Source organism: Sinocyclocheilus grahami, unplaced genomic scaffold (genome assembly GCF_001515645.1).
Source record: "Sinocyclocheilus grahami isolate Dianchi unplaced genomic scaffold, SAMN03320097.WGS_v1.1 scaffold152.1, whole genome shotgun sequence".
Taxonomy (NCBI): domain Eukaryota; kingdom Metazoa; phylum Chordata; class Actinopteri; order Cypriniformes; family Cyprinidae; genus Sinocyclocheilus; species Sinocyclocheilus grahami.
The window spans coordinates 1,173,077-1,189,695 of NW_015505331.1; the positions used below are offsets into that span (position 1 = coordinate 1,173,077).

At 39.9% G+C, this 16,619-nt stretch overlaps 2 protein-coding genes across 2 annotated transcripts in view; both read right to left on the reverse strand.

Annotated features, from left to right (window-relative positions):
• LOC107592305 (ras-like protein family member 10B) overlaps positions 1-6,833 on the reverse strand; it is a 27,094-nt gene extending 20,261 nt beyond the window's left edge. Inside the window, exon 1 of the mRNA XM_016281769.1 lies at positions 5,979-6,833. Within this exon, the coding sequence (XP_016137255.1) occupies positions 5,979-6,194 (216 nt within the window). The 5' untranslated portion in view covers positions 6,195-6,833. The remainder of the gene's footprint in view (positions 1-5,978) is intronic.
• Positions 6,834-16,146: 9,313 nt separating this feature from the next.
• The window catches only part of LOC107592369 (AP-1 complex subunit beta-1-like), a 27,270-nt gene continuing 26,797 nt past the window's right edge, over positions 16,147-16,619 (reverse strand). The window contains exon 20 of the mRNA XM_016281870.1: positions 16,147-16,301. Coding sequence (XP_016137356.1) covers positions 16,147-16,301 — 155 coding nt within the window. The remainder of the gene's footprint in view (positions 16,302-16,619) is intronic.

The window sequence follows — 16,619 nt, forward strand, 5'->3', positions numbered from 1 at the left end:
GCTGAAATCAAAACAGGGACGGTAATAGATGAGCGCCAGCCAACGAGAGCTGTTTGCGCATTAGCTCCGCCCACTGCCGAGAAACCGGCATATCTTCTGCTTGTTCTTAAAAGCTGAATAATTCAAAATGAACTCTGTTATTTTGACAAGAAAATACAACAAAGAATATGGTTTACATGTAGCGCGTCGATTCAGCATGGTATGCAAGACTCTCGCTCTCTCTCTTTGCATGTGTGAGAAACACAGCACTATCAGTAAAGCGACGGCGAGTCGTGCGCCTTCACACTAGTTTACGGTACGTCAAATACAGGTGCACTGCGTGCTACATACTGCGCATCCATTGAGTACATGACATGATCCATTGAGCGCATCCAAATAGTACAGATCGCTTGACGGAGAGCGAAACTCTCAAGCGCCCAGTCAGCGAGTTTATCGAGTGAAAATCTGTGTTGTACGCCTCACACACATACTGGCGTGTAAAATCTAAGAATGTATTAGCCAATGGCTAATGTTAGACATTATTTAGTCGCCCAGAGTATGTAGAGGGTTGCCCTGATAAAACTCACCTGCCTGTAGCCTTCTAGTAGTCTTGAAGACAATGATTGGCTGGTTCAGGTGTGTTTGATTAGGGTTGGAGCTAAACTCTGAAGGAAAGTGGCCTGGAAGGGCCAAGTTTGCCCACCCCTGATTTAGCCTTCTCAAATCATCACGACTTGCCTAAAATAAAATCTATAGATATAAAGCCATCTCGTCTTGAACAGGAGCGCTTACAAAAATGAACCGAAACTCAGCGAATACATGCCTCACAGACATGATAAATATATCTATAGAAAGCTTTAAATTACTAAACGAAATAAAACAAATAAAAAACAAAAACTCTTTAATTATAATCTTAATCCGTAAAGATGCACTTCTCTCTAAAGGCGCGTTTAATGAGGAGCTGGTGAGTCAGGATCGGCAACTTCATCCTTGCGACACCGACTCAGAAAACACTAGTTTTGTGTTGTTTCCACCAGCGAGGCAATTTTTTTCATCACTAATTGATGGATGTCTAAAATATAAAAACAAGGAGAAGCCTAAAACAGGCCAGAGGCCCGGCCCGCGTCTGAACTATGACGTGAAAATTGGCCAGACGCCTGGCCCTAGGGACGTAAAAAAGTCGGGGCTCGTCGGTCCCGGGCTCAAATGCAGGGCTCTAATTTATATTTAAATTTTTAAATATTTTTCGGTTGTTTGTTTTCATAGCTATATCTGGCAACATTGATTCGCCGGTGCTTAAACTGACATTAATCAAAAATGCCCACGGACAGGTTATTGCTGACATTCCATAAGGCAAACGCAAAAATCTTCATAAGATTATCTGTCAGAAACTTTATCAACACTATCGAGAACAGTAGCATTTAACACTTGTACACAGTTCTGTAGAACAATTAGGTTACAGAATGAAATGAAATATGCAAACACTAGCCATGACGAAGTCTATGCTATTTCATTCAGTAGGGGAGAGCGGGGTAAGTTGTCACACTTTTCACACTGTCTAACATCTACTGAGCACCATACATCACAATGGTATAAATGTCATACCAAATGAAAGAAGGAAGTCTTGGGCACATATGTTGTATTCATTAAATTTTTATATCTTATCTCATTACGGAGTTGTAGACTGTTGAATAGAGAATGTGCACTTGTGACAATTTGCCCCATCGGCGGGTAAATTGTCACACTAGATTATCTAAAAATAAGAACTACTTAATTGTGATTATTGATTTTAATTTTTTAATTCAAACCAGAACTGGAAATATAAACAATCATGCCTAGAGAATTTGGAAAAACAATTATTTCAATCCAAACAATACACATTTCAATCAAAACACATTAAGTGGCAAGACCACTTTACTTTGAACTTTAAACTCAAACATTCTCTGGCTTGCACATAGATCCATGATAACTGAATGGAATGCCGAAGATAACTCGCTTAACTTAACATGTTTAACCTCGGAACAAAACAGATGCCCTGTATCTGACTAACCAAACTCATCTTCAGAGTCACAATTCTGGCACACATAAATTGCCTGGCCTGAGGTGCAAGCATCATGGGCCCATTTGTTGCATTTTACACATTTTACCCAGGTCTCTTTTAGTGACTGTTTGAAAATGGCTTCACACAGACGAGGCAGAAGTACTCTTCATCATCTGATGATGACTCTTGTATGATTTTTCTTCTTTTAGCTGCCATTATGGGGAAATCGTGGCCTAATGCTTAGAGAATCGGACTCCTAACCCAAAGGTTGCGGGTTCGAGTCTCGTACCGGCAGGGATTGTAGGTGGGGGTGGCTTCACTCAGGAGAGGCAGAAGTACTCTTCATCATCTGATGATGACTCTTGTATGATTTTTCTTCTTTTAGCTGCCTTGTTCTTCGTAGGTCCAGATTTTTGGATATGGCCGGATGTCCTCTGAAGTTGGTAGCCCGCTGTCAGCAATAGCATTGCTGGGTAAGGGTGAGCTGCTGATAGCAGAAGCATAACTGGGCATGCTAGGCAGAGCAGAGTTGGTGCTGGGGCCTGGCAGGGCAGAGTTGGTGCTGGGGCCTGGCAGATCAGAGTTGGTGCTGGGACCTGGCGGGGCAGAGTTGGTGCTGGGGCCTGGCGGGGCAGAGTTGGGGCTTATAAACAATCATGCCTAGAGAATTTGGAAAAACAATTATTTCAATCCAAACAATACACATTTCAATCAAAACACATTAAGTGGCAAGACCACTTTACTTTGAACTTTAAACTCAAACATTCTCTGGCTTGCACATAGATCCATGATAACTGAATGGAATGCTGCAGATAACTCGCTTAACTTAACATGTTTAACCTCGGAACAAAACAGATGCCCTGTATCTGACTAATCAGACTCAGAGTCACAATTCTGGCACACATAAATTGCCTGGCCTGAGGTGCAAGCATCATGGGCCCATTTGTTGCATTTTACACATTTTACCCAGGTCTCTTTTAGTGACTGTTTGAAAATGGCTTCACACAGACGAGGCAGAAGTACTCTTCATCATCTGATGATGACTCTTGTATGATTTTTCTTCTTTTAGCTGCCTTGTTCTTCGTAGGTCCAGATTTTTGGATATGGCCGGATGTCCTCTGAAGTTGGTAGCCCGCTGTCAGCAATAGCATTGCTGGGTAAGGGTGAGCTGCTGATAGCAGAAGCATAACTGGGCATGCTAGGCAGAGCAGAGTTGGTGCTGGGGCCTGGCAGGGCAGAGTTGGTGCTGGGGCCTGGCAGGGCAGAGTTGGTGCTGGGGCCTGGCAGGGCAGAGTTGGTGCTGGGGCCTGGCAGGGCAGAGTTGGTGCTGGGGCCTGGCAGGGCAGAGTTGGTGCTGGGGCCTGGCAGGGCAGAGTTGGTGCTGGGGCCTGGCAGGGCAGAGTTGGTGCTGGGGCCTGGCAGATCAGAGTTGGTGCTGGGACCTGGCGGGGCAGAGTTGGTGCTGGGGCCTGGCGGGGCAGAGTTGGTGCTGGGGCCTGGCAGGGCAGGGTTCTGAATGGGGCGATCTGTGACGTAGGATGGTGCAAACTCGGTTTCCAGAAATACATCTCTGTTGTAAGGTTGAAACCCAGCCACCCTAAAGCCAGCCTGAATGTTCAAGGGGGTTGCAGCCAGAGGATAGGCAACTGCCACAATCTCAGGAATGTCATAAATTGACATTGTCTTCCCAGGGTTGTTCCACATCCAGGCATCACACGCGCTGTTGATGTGCCTCTTTAGTGGCCCGTAGACAGACCTGTCTAATGGTTGGAGCCGATGTGAGCAGTGGGGTGGGAATGACAGCATGATTATGCCGTTTTCTTTGGCATAATTGAGTCCATCAATGGACAGATGAGACTCGTGGTTGTCCAAAAGGAGTAAACAGGGCTTCTCCTTTGAGCACTTTGTATGTTCACTGAAATGTTGCAGGAAGTCAACAAAGTGCGTGTCTTTCATCCATCCAGAGGAATTTGCCCCTCCTTTGCTGCCAGGTGGCCCATTGATCAGGAAATGATCGCGGAAGTTGACACGGGGGAAAATAAAGTATGGAGGTATACTACTCCCTGTGGCTGAGACAGCACAGGCCAGTGTGACAAGGGTTCTCCTTTCAGCAGAGGTCAGTGACCCTACTTGTTTGAATCCACGTCTGGCCAACACTTTGTCTGGTTTATGTACAGTGGTGACCCCAGTTTCATCAACATTTCAAATGTCTCCTGGTCCAAACTCATATTTGCGTAACACTTTCTCTAAGTTGTCAAAGAAAGCATTAACATTCTCTCTGTTGAAGCTACTTGCCCTGGCAAGGCTAGTTGCCTCTGGCTTTCTCAGTGACAGCGTTGTATGCCGCTTTAAGAAGCCTGTAAACCACTCTTTGCTGGCCTTTTCTTTTTCTGCCCACAAAGGCGCAAACTTCAGCTGGTGTGCCACAGCAAACTGGTAGGCAAGCTTTCTGACCTCACTTGGTGACAGACCAAAATAAATGTCAGCTGACCTAGTAATATACTCAACAAGCTGCTTTTCCAAATCAGGTAAAAAAATCTTCCGTGGCGTTGTATAACCAACCATTGTTGTTGGCATGGCTGTCTGACTTTCAATTTCTTCTCTGGTAATCTTTTGACAATACCGAGTCAGAGTACGGTAATTTATGTCAAAATCCTTCGTTGTACTTCTGATTGATTTGTTCTGCAACTTTACCTGCCTGACTGCCTTTAACATTATGTCAGGTGGTGTACTGCCATGCTCTGTCTTTCGTTGATAATTTCGAACCATCTTCCTTCCTTCCTTAATTCCTGCCTTTCCTTCCTTTCTTCAAAAACCTTATTGCAATTACAAATAAATTACAATATCACAATGTTTTTTGAGCATGTTCTATGTGTTTATTTGTACTGGGGCAAGTTGTCACATGTGACGACTTGCCCCAAAGTCATTGAGACAACTTGCCCCAAACTGACGTGTGCTAATGTTGGCTAAATCTCAAGGATAGCTCAACATAGCACGTCAGCTAAAATATCAAAAGACACGTTATTGTCTCCTCTATTTTGTGCAAAATAATAATTTTTAACATTCATACCTAACAAAGTTGTTTTGCATAAAATTTAAAGTGCAATTTTTTTACTTTTTAAGCCAAAAAATAAGAAAATTGTGCTAACCTCAGATTAGAGCGATCTTGACCTAACCTTCCCTAACAGGAAGTTGATTATAGAAGAAGAAGTCACACAAAGTGGCTATTTGATTTTTGAGATAGAGCCTCTAGTGTTGGAGTTATGAACAGTGTGACAACTTACCCATGTGACAACTTACCCCGCTCTCCCCTATAGTTAAATTTTCACAATGGCATGCTAAAAACATTCAAAAGAGCACTAGACAAAGTTATCATCAATATAGCAATGGTTATTAATGAAAACAATAACAGCATTATGTATTGCTGCATGAATAATAAACAACTGATTCAATTATGCACCCTTACCTATAGTAAAGTAGGCTATTAACACATTTTGATGTAATAAATATGGTATAATTTAACAGTGTTCATCCCTCCAAAACAGATAAAACATCTTTCACAAACATCTACATGTCTGTCTCTTTTAAAGTGTTAAGTGTATATAATTAGTTGTATTTGTAAGGGTTATTATAGCACAATTCTTAACCCCACCCCAGACTTCACTAATGTTCAAACCCTGCATTCGGCCATGATAGTAGATACTGTAAAATGAATTTGTTTTGGGTGTGAAAATGTTTCAAATGACCATATAACTTACGTTTAAAATCTATATATATATTCAACAATACATGTAGCCTACTTTTCCAGTAAAATACGTAACATTTTAAATCTGTTATATATTTTTTAATCTGTTATATAGAATTTATGTGCTTTAAATAACGTATATAGCTTTTTTTTGTACTCTGCAACAACATGCACGCATGAGCGCTTTACAGTTCTACTGTAGCCTACCGTTACCTGACTCGGGCTTGAAGGAAAGGAGGAAATTGGCGGGACATCCAAAATCTTCAGGTCGTACATAACACCGTTAAGAATGACCGAGGGTCTGTACACGTATCGCGTTTGGGTGGGGGTGTAAGTCTCGGAGAAGTCATTGTAAATAAACTGACGGATGATAGAAGTTTTCCCGACTCCAGGCGCTCCGATGACGGCGATGCTCAGCGTCTCGACCATCCCGCGCGGATCAGGACTGCTGCCAACCGCTACCGATCACGACGCTTGGAGAACTGCTCAACAAACCAAAACAAGAATATGAAATGTGACCGTGCGCCTTTTCGTGGATGTTCAAATAAACAAGAGTTTGTTCACAGGTCTACTGTCTTCTGATACATCTCGTTATCTCTTTTGGTGAAGTATACTGATAGTATTATCCGTTAATGACTGGATCAACAAACCAACTTCATTCACTGCGGCAGTTGCGCTGTCTTTTCTGCATTCCATTGGGGAACAGTCCTCAACGCTCCAGCCCACAGTATTCCTACACGCAGCTCTGGAGCTCGAAACCCGTCATTTTCCAACAGCATCCATCTGGCAGCTCTCGGGATAACGTGTGCTCTTCGATCTCGAGGTTACCATTGACCCTTTCTCCTCGTAACCTCTCATACCTTCCCTCATCACCTCAGCAGTGCGTGCGGCGCGAGCTCAAGAGTGCTCGCTTCAACGTGCACCTCACCGCTAGCCAAATGCAGTCTGCGCAAAGGTCCATCGTTAAGCTCCGCGAGACTGTCGGCGGACTGTATCCGCACAGACCTCTCGTTGTCGTGGAAGCTACATGTGAAGCAGTCACCACTTGCTCCTGTGTGCTGCTCCTCCGCGCGCGCGCATTAGGCTTGCGCTAATGTTTACTGGCCATAGTCAGCTCTAAAAGGTCACTCGTATGTCATATCCAGAAATTACTTGCATTATGGGAGGAATACAAGGTGTAAATGTAAGGTAACTTTCGACTATCTAGCTCAAACAGGAATGATGAGTGTTGCTTGTTTAGTAAACAAGCTAAAGTATTGATATTCAGTACAACTGTGCAATTGTTATTTTCTTATCAAACTGCTGTGTAACGTTTAAGTAAAACATATCGAGTAACTAAAGATTAAAGAAAAAAATTAAGTTACCATAGTCAAGCCACACGAAAAAAATCTATATAAATAAATAACTGAAAGCCGGTCTGGAACTGCTTGTTTGAGCGGCGCGGAGCTGAAGAGATTTCCCATTCCATTCCAAGCGTTCTGTAATCACTACGCTGTAATTCCACTCCGGATTTTTCCATTGCCGCTCCCCGCTATTGCCAGAGTAACCCGCTCCATCCTCAAGAGGTTCAAAAACCGCTTTTGAAAATCTCACACATCCACTAATGTTCGCTAGAAAAATGCATAAATTTAGACACAATAGAGTAGGTACATAATGTAGTGCGATTCAAATCTGCTCTTAATTAATGGCCATCTGCAGGAATATAGTCACATTGGTCTCCAACTCAATTCCTGGAGGGCCACTGCTCTGCACAGTTTAGCTCCAACCCTAGTAAAAACACACCTGATCCAGCTAATCAAGGTCTTCAGGATTACTAGAAACTTCCAAGCAGGTGTCATTTGGAGCTGGTTGGAGCTACACTCTGCAGAGTTGTGGCCCTCCAGGAATTGAGTTGGAGACCACTGCTCTAGAGCTTTTAATTTCCCCATGCCCATTTGGATGATAGAAGTGCTGGGTATCAAAATAGCATGGCCTGTAATCTAATGATATTTGGATTACAAACCTGGAATAAATTCATCCGTTAGTCCAATTTGATTTACACAAGAAAGATTCATTTCTCTGGGTTTTTGTCCTCTCAGTCCACATTTAAAATGGTGATTTTTCTCCCTCTATCTGCTTCAGGCCATTCTTAAACCTGACAAATAATCGGGACTGGGAGACGTATCTCAGATTGTCAGTACACACACAACTCTACAAAACATCAATCATGAATGCTGTAACATCTAAATAGCTTTCAATTGCCATGCTGGTGGTCGGATACACATGCGGGCCCCCCATCTCCTTTAATATTCTACATTACCCTGTAATTTCATCACCACAAGACAGTCAACACAACAAAGAGGAAATTGTGCTTAAACATGAGCTCAGCAAGGATTCGAACTGTATTGAATAAAATTGGATATGATCCTGCCCATCATAGCTTCTAAACAGAACAGGGGAAAAAACAACCAACCAAACAAAAGAGAAATATTGGTAAAACACTACACAACTACACCACACAACCAATTATGAGTATTCACTTCCGGTTTAAGCGAAGGACTGGATGATGCATGCCTGCAAACCATAATAAATGGCATTTCCTGAAACCTTTGCAACCCCAGTAAGGTAGCCTATTAGTTTCACTCGAGAAAATGTCATTAGATGAGAAGCAGGTTCAACTTGTGCCCGAAAGGATTTCACATTTACTACAAAAAGGTGATATTTGGAAGTCTAGTTTAAATTAGTTAAATGAGTCATATTGCCTAAGAGTATGAATGAATAAAACAATATACAAGGTGTTAGGACTGTATCTGAAGCCGACAAGAGTGGTCAGTACTCAAAAGTATTAAAATATAATGACTTGCATACATTTTGCAGAGGGATTACACATTTCTGAAACACTTTTTGGACAGTCCATGTTATTTAAGCCAAGGGTTTAAGACTTTTAATGTTTTTTTTTGTTTTTTTACTTAAAACCAGGCTGAAATAATTACAATTTAAATCAATGGGTAATATACTTTTTTAATTTCTATAACAGATGCTGCATTCATGACAGAATTCAACAAAAAGTAAAGCAAACGTCTTTACTGGACATCTCCTTGTAGTCACCCCTATGACTAAACCCACAGTATATAACGCATACAGAATCAACAAACTATGATTAAAAGAAAAATAATAATCATTGTTATTTGAGAACTTCTAAGTGTACACACACTGCATTGTGTATCAGGTCAGCAGTGTTTGTCTGGTGGTATTTTACATTAAGCTTGAGAGAGGTCTGTCCACCTTGTCAACATGGTTTAAAAAGAAAATTAAACATCATATGGACATAGAAGTTTAACCACATCTCCCTGACCCATAAAGAATGAGAGAAGAAACGTTCAGTGAACAAGTTGTTTTGCAAAGCAGGAGACATCTGATGCATCGCGTTCAGAGTGATTTTAAAGATATTCATACCATAAAGTATTACTTTTCTGCAGGATGATCTTAGGAGTCGAGTCTCGCTCACAGATCCAACAGTTTATCTTGCTTGCAACAAAACACACACACGAAATCGACAACCCCCCTGAATATGTGGGCATGTAAATCGACAAACGGGGAAATAAGTGAGGACAGGGAAGATTGCCAGGAGGAAGAGAACATGCAGCAGGTTACATCTTCAACTCAGACACACAAACACAAAGCTGATACACTGCACACAAAAGACAGTAGTAACTAACAATAAACCCAGCTTAATAGCAAAACATGACTGCGAACGTAGTCATCAGCAAATACAGAGATATTTTGAAGAAAAAGAAAAAAAAGTTTACTCAGCAATTGTGTAGTGCTTCTGGATAAACACAAAGCATTCCCTTAAAATAAATTGTGGGAGACCTAAATTACTGAGGAAAGACCAGGGGAAAGCTTTATAATACAGAAAAAAATTAATAAATAAAGATTTGAACCTCACGCATTCACACAACTGTTTGTGTGAATACAAACCCAGCGACCCACTGTCTGATTATTAAGACTAAATTAAAAACCGCAGTGTTGAAAGGTTTCTCTCAACTGTAGTAAACCCACCCTTCCTACAACTGGATGGATGACGAATACAGGCTGGTCTAAAACTCTTGAGATCTTCTGCGCATGATGCTTGACCTCCATGAGGGGGAAAAAAATCACTCAGGATAAACTGTAGCAATCATGTAGTAAAGGCAATGAAATTTGCTGAGAAGAACACCTGCACGTATAAAATAAAGATGATATCTTTATATTTTGTGTGTTGTATTTTAGAAGAGAGACCGTAATTGTAATATTTTAAGGATTGCAGGAGGGATAAAGAAGGGTGTTGGGAATGGACGAAATAATGAAGAAAAATTCCTTGGGATTCCGTCAATGCTGAAAGCACAGTCTGAGGGTAATGCAAGCCAGCGGGGGTTCTTTCTCTGACTGGTCCAATCAAGTTTCAGCCACCCAAACGATGCCTGGGAACTGCAGTTTCCTGTTGGCTTCCCCCACTTCAGTTCTTCAGCACCAACTCATAGCACTGGTACACAAACTGACACACCTCCGGCGCTCTGCATTTTATTGACAGCTGCGGAAAGAAACCGAGAAAGAGAGATTAGAATAAATTACAGACACGCTGGCAAATATCAAACATCAATTTAAATTTCACAAAATTGTTAAGAAGTGAAGATTTGAGGGCATGCTAAGAAAATTGAGACATTGCAAAGCGAAGAAAAAGAATGTGAGAGAAACTAATAAACACTAGTAATGCTGAAAGCCTGCCAACACACTAATATGAATCTCCTTCACTCTGCCAAGAGCAACCACACAAACACAAAATTACTAACACTGCCATGAAGACCAAAACAAGCTTTGACTAGGACTAACGCTTCCAATTTTTGCCGTATTATTAGTTGAAGAAAAAGTTATTACACTAATTTCAAGTCTGAAAGCACAACGGTACTTGCACCAAGCATATATAAAATGTATCATATAAATATATAGTACACCACTGTTCAAACATTTATGGTCAGTAAGAAAAGTGACCGTAAAGACATTTATAATGTTATAAAATATTTCTATTTCAAATAAATGCTGTTTTTTTGAACTTCAAAGAAACCTTAAAAAAAAACGCATAATGGTTTCCACAAAAATATTAAGAAGCACAACTGTTTACAACACTGATGTTTCTTGAGCACCTAATGAGCATATTAGAATGACTTCTAAAGGATCATGTGACACTGAAGACTGGAGTAATGGCTGCTGAAAATTCATGAAATTGAGAAACAATTTCAACTAACCACCTGTAGCAAATTCATAAGCAAGCTGTGTTTACTTGCTGTGTTCCTCCTAAAAGGATCTCATATGGCACTAACAGAGTAATAGACAAACAAATGCAGACTAATGTCAGTGGTGCAACTTTGCTTGGAGAGGTTGACATGAGTGGAGACCTCCATCTACTGCAACACCTGCTTCCTATTTTGTCAAGTGAGCGCTGCAGCAGACTTGAGGCTTCTCATGGACCAATCATACAGAGAATAATCAGAAAGCCTGTGGGTACTGAGCAATACGACATCGTAAGTGCGAAAGGGAAAGAGATCAATGGCACAATTTATCTCTCCCATACCCAAGAGTTCTCTCTGGGCTTCTATGAGATCACCCTGCAGCTTTCCACAGCAACTGTGAGGCTCCCATTAGTCAAAAGGAAGATTAGTGTCTACACACGATGTTTGAGATTCCTAATACTGTGTCCACTAAAGATGATGGAACGTTTCCAATGACAAGTATTTGAATATGTTTGTTCAAGGTAAAAATGCTTGATAATAGAATAGAATCACAGTCAATCAGAATATATTGGTGGATTCAATTAACATATACTGATTTATATAGAGGTGTATGACTATATATAATAAAATCATTAAAATTACGTATATTGCAGTTTATTACAAACTAAATGTTTCTTTAAAAGTTTGGGGTCGGAAATATTTTTAATATACAGTGATATTAATACTATGAAATTTTACAATTAAAAAAAAAACTATTTTCTATTTCAATATATTTTAAAATGCAATATATTCCTGTGATGGTCATTACTCCAGTCTTCAGTGCCACATGATCCTTCAGAAATCATTCTAATATGCTTATTTGCTCCTCAATAAATATTTCTTATTATCAGTGACGAAAACAGTTGAGCTGTTTAATATTTTTTGTGGAATCAGTGATTTTTTTTTCTTACTGAATGGTAGTATATATTAAAATGATAAAATGTTAAACATTAATAAAAAACTTAATTAAAATGAATATGCAATATGCTGAACATAGATTTATAAAAGTAAAAATCAATATAAAGCTTAGGGAACACTGTAAAGTGCTCATTAAAGATCATTCTACTCGTCATCAGTAAGATTTAGACAGATAAATTAGCTGAATGAATATGCTGAGAACATCTAAGAATGAGTGGGCATGTCCTTATCAATCAAATGCAAGCCTACTCCACTTCAAGCTCTCATTAGTTCCATCAGATTTGGAGGGTTTTGTCTTAGCTTCATGCAGAATGTGGTGGGTGCACAAACATAGACGTGATGACATTGGTGCTGACTTGCAATGTGGCATCAGTTTCCTGTATGCAGAGGTGTTTTATTAACAGTTGCATTGTTCTATAATTTGACTCGAGAGATGAAGTGAAAGAGAGAGATACTGCACAGGTGGGTGGGTGAGCATGAACCACAGAATTAAGGAAGAATGGATGGTGTGACTCTAAGACTTAGAGATATAACAGTGGGTTGCGACAATGGGGAAGAATGTAATCAAAAACAGATGAGATGATGGGATGACAGGAAGACTGGAAGCAGCGGGGTGCTGCACGAAGGTTTGTGAAGAAATGCTTTAACAGATCCCTGCCATCAGACGCTCGCAACATTTAAAGGGGAACTGGGCCATGCCGTTGGATGCCTTGTTGCTATAGGGACGACGAACAGTGACAAATAGTAGAGCTTTGTAGCTAATGGGAACATTGCTAGATATTTAGAAAAAAAAAACAACAACATCACAATAGTTCACAGTATAGCCACACAGCCGCATTTGTCTGTCCTTTCAGACAGATACTGTTTATATGCTAGAACAACAGCCAAGAAAAAACAACAACCATGATACATGGACCGTGCGTCTGAGCTGGGAATAACAGTTCTGCCTCTTATTAAAGTGGCTGTTCAGATGTGAGGAAAGAGATGGAAGATTAACAGACCCATACAGATGTGTTAAGTCAATTTATGACAAATTTAGTTTATTCAATGAAAGATTTGATGGAATTTTATATAATAGTTTTGAACAATTCATTAAAGGGGTCATATGATGCGATTTCAAGTTTTCCTTTCTCTTTGGAGTGTCACAAGCTCTTGGTGCATAAAGAAGATCTGTAAGGTTGCAAAGACTAAAGTCTCAAATCCAAAAAGATATTCTTTATAACAGTTAAGAGTCAACCACGCCTACCTAAAACGCCTCGTTCTAACACGCCCCCACATATCTACGTCACTGTGGAAATATTAGCATAATGCTGCCCAAATGTGCATGCAAAGAAAGAAGGCGTGGTTTCAGGAACAGCAGTAGTGTTGATGCAGCATGTCAGGGAGACGCTGTGTTTCAGTGTGAAAGCAAAAGCACTTTATTTGGGCTTCCGAAAGTAGATGCAATTAGGAATCATTGGTTAAGATTTATTTACAACAGAACAGCACAACCCAGATGTTCAAATTTGTGCAACGCATTTTATGGACGAGTTTTTTAACCTAGAAGAGTACAAGGCTGGCTGTGCACAAAGGCTAAAAAAAAGGGTCAATGCCGACTTTGCTATGACAATCTGGCACTTCTGAATCAGCTACTGTAAGTATGTTTTGTTATTAGTTTAAGTATTTGCTATTGACTGTTCAAATGCGGAGTTTTGCGCAGCGCAGAGTAACGCGTCGTGTGTGTGTGTGTGTGTGTGAGGGGAACAGGGTCACATCACAGGAGAGTGAACTGCCTGTCAGAAATCATAGCACATCAGCTGTCTTAACCGCGGCTTGTGTACTGCATCATCACTGTGTCTGTCTGGCGACTCTGTTGCACTTTCGGGCTTGAACTGATGGTAAAACTAATGACATTATTAAATGTCTTGATATTTACTTTGAAAGCTGAAGCTCGCAATTATGGTAAGGGGTGTTACATTTCTGACGCGTGCTTGTGGTGTTCGGACAATCACAATGCACTGGGTCGGTCAGCTGGCCAATCAGAGCAGACTGCGCTTGTCAAAAGAGGGGGGCATAGAGGACCTACAATAATGTACAGTATTTGAAAAATAATTTTTGAACATTAAAGCATGTCAACATATTCGGTTACACCAAATAATGATCTTTAAAATAGCATCATATGACCCCTTTAAAAGGAGTGAGTCATGTACTAGAGAATCAACACTGGTCGAGTCATACATTTGTTTTTGCATGCAGTCACGGAAAACATTTGTTTTCTTGCTATAATTTTGCAGCACTCTGTCTAATCTCCTCACATTCAATTCAGACCGCCAGCTCACATTTCAAATTAAAATATAATTTTGCAGTGGCAGTGTAGATTTAACAGCAGATTTATAGATTCAGCAGCGGTGGAGTGCCTCCAGTTAAAAGCACTGCAGGAAGCACTGGTGTGTGTATAGGAGAGCAAGTCTTGTGCACATTAAAAGCACATGCCGTGAATCGACGGGTTTCTGCTGAAGAGCAACTCCTTTTATGAAGGCTATTCAATTAGATTTTTCCTGGACTGAAATCTGGAAAACAGTTCTGTGCACACAACCTCTGTGTCTTCCTATAATGTCAAGCTTTTCTATTATGACAAAGGACTACAAAATAAAACTAATTTTCTGCACATTTCCTTATACTGTGGTTTGCTTGATCCTTCAAAACAGTTGCTCTTATATGAAGTCACATTGTTGTGATATTTATTATTATGCTTCACTATTACAGACATGCTTTGTTTCGGTGAACTTTACTGTTAATAGAAGGAAGTAAACGAAAGAATTATGTTTATTTAAAGGCAGCAAGAGGTAAAAGGTAAGATGTTTAGTTTAAGTTAAGATTATTTTGGGGGGGAAAAATCACCCAACCTCCATTTCCTGCATTGTGTTGTCATCATCGAAGGTGAGTGCAGAGATGAGCAAACAGGAAAAAATACAGGAAAATCAAACATCACATATGAAATCACATTCATCACATAGACAATAAGATGTGATAGATGATACTTGGGCACATGGTGCAGATTTATCCTAAATGAAGCACTCAGTAAGGGCTAGATGTATTTGATGAAATTAATTTTATATTAGATAATAGTTTATGCAACATCTAGTGGTTTCCTCTTAAAAGAACATGGGATTTGTGCCTTTAATGCTTTAAAGAAAAGTAATGGTACAGCAATTTGATCACCCAACCTCCATTTCCTGCATTGTGTTGTCATCATCGAAGGTGAGTGCAGAGATGAGCAAACAGGAAAAAATACAGGAAAATCAAACATCACATATGAAATCACATTCATCACATAGACAATAAGATGTGATAGAGGATACTTGGGCACATGGTGCAGATTTATCCTAAATGAAGCACTCAGTAAGGGCTAGATGTATTTGATGAAATTAATTTTATATTAGATAATAGTTTATGCAACATCTAGTGGTTTCCTCTTAAAAGAACATGGGATTTGTGCCTTTAATGCTTTAAAGAAAAGTAATGGTACAGCAATTTGTACATGATTCATGAAAAGTGCCACAACATGGTGGAATAACACAATAAATGGGCATTTTCTGATGAAAACAGCTGCATATGCTGATTAACTCAGAGGAAAAATAATTATAATTGTATAATATATTAATAATTAAATTCTCTAGGACTCGGGTGGATGCATATTCTGCTATATTTTGTGTTGCTCTGACTTTCTTTCTCATCATATTCATTTAATTGCTAGCTCAAATCTTTGCTAACAATGAAATATTTTGCTTTAGAACAGGAAATGTATATATAACAATGCAGCAAACACATATTAAAAACCAAGCCTCATAGAGAGAAGAGGGAGAGTCAAAATAAGAGTACTGAAGACACCCACTGTGCATTCATTAGCAATATCACCAAGAGTGTGTGTGCATGTTCATGACTGTGTGATTCACTGTTATTTTATACAAACAGTCATGCAGAAGAGGATCATTCCCTAAAAACCTGCCTCGAGGTAATTACACCCAGACATGCCACCGGATCAGCACTGCTCTTCAGAGACACACCTCAACAGGACAGTGTGTTCTTTTGTAAGATTGAGCGTGTGACAGTCAATATTATACAAAGCACCGATAAGGGTAGAGCACTTTCCTCCATCCTATCTTTGCTTATTTGTTTCATTATCTTCATTTCATTCATTCCCATCTACCTCCACACACTTTACCCAATTCACTCATGCACAGCACATATTTATTCCTGTTACCTGAGTTGAGGTGGATATCTTTGATTTGAAACTGTGCCTCGTTGTCATTTGGAATGTCTTTCCAGGTGGCCAGGAACACCTGACGATCTGAGAAGCAGAGGGACAAAAGGAGTTCATGAGAGAGGACACCAGTGGAAAAAAAGGTAGAAAACAAAAAAGAAGATTGATGTTTGACAGAAGGTTGTCTTGCTGCCAGACAGATGTTTTTGTATAAAGGCACCCCACAACAAGGACACTTTTAGACTGGTTTTAGACAGATTTTGCAGGCACCATATTGTCATGTCTAAAGATGTACAACAAAATCTAGTGAGCTTTAGAGATGGCCAAGCTATATATATATATATATATATATATATATATATATATATATATATATATATTTTTTATAGAAATAAGAAAAAACCA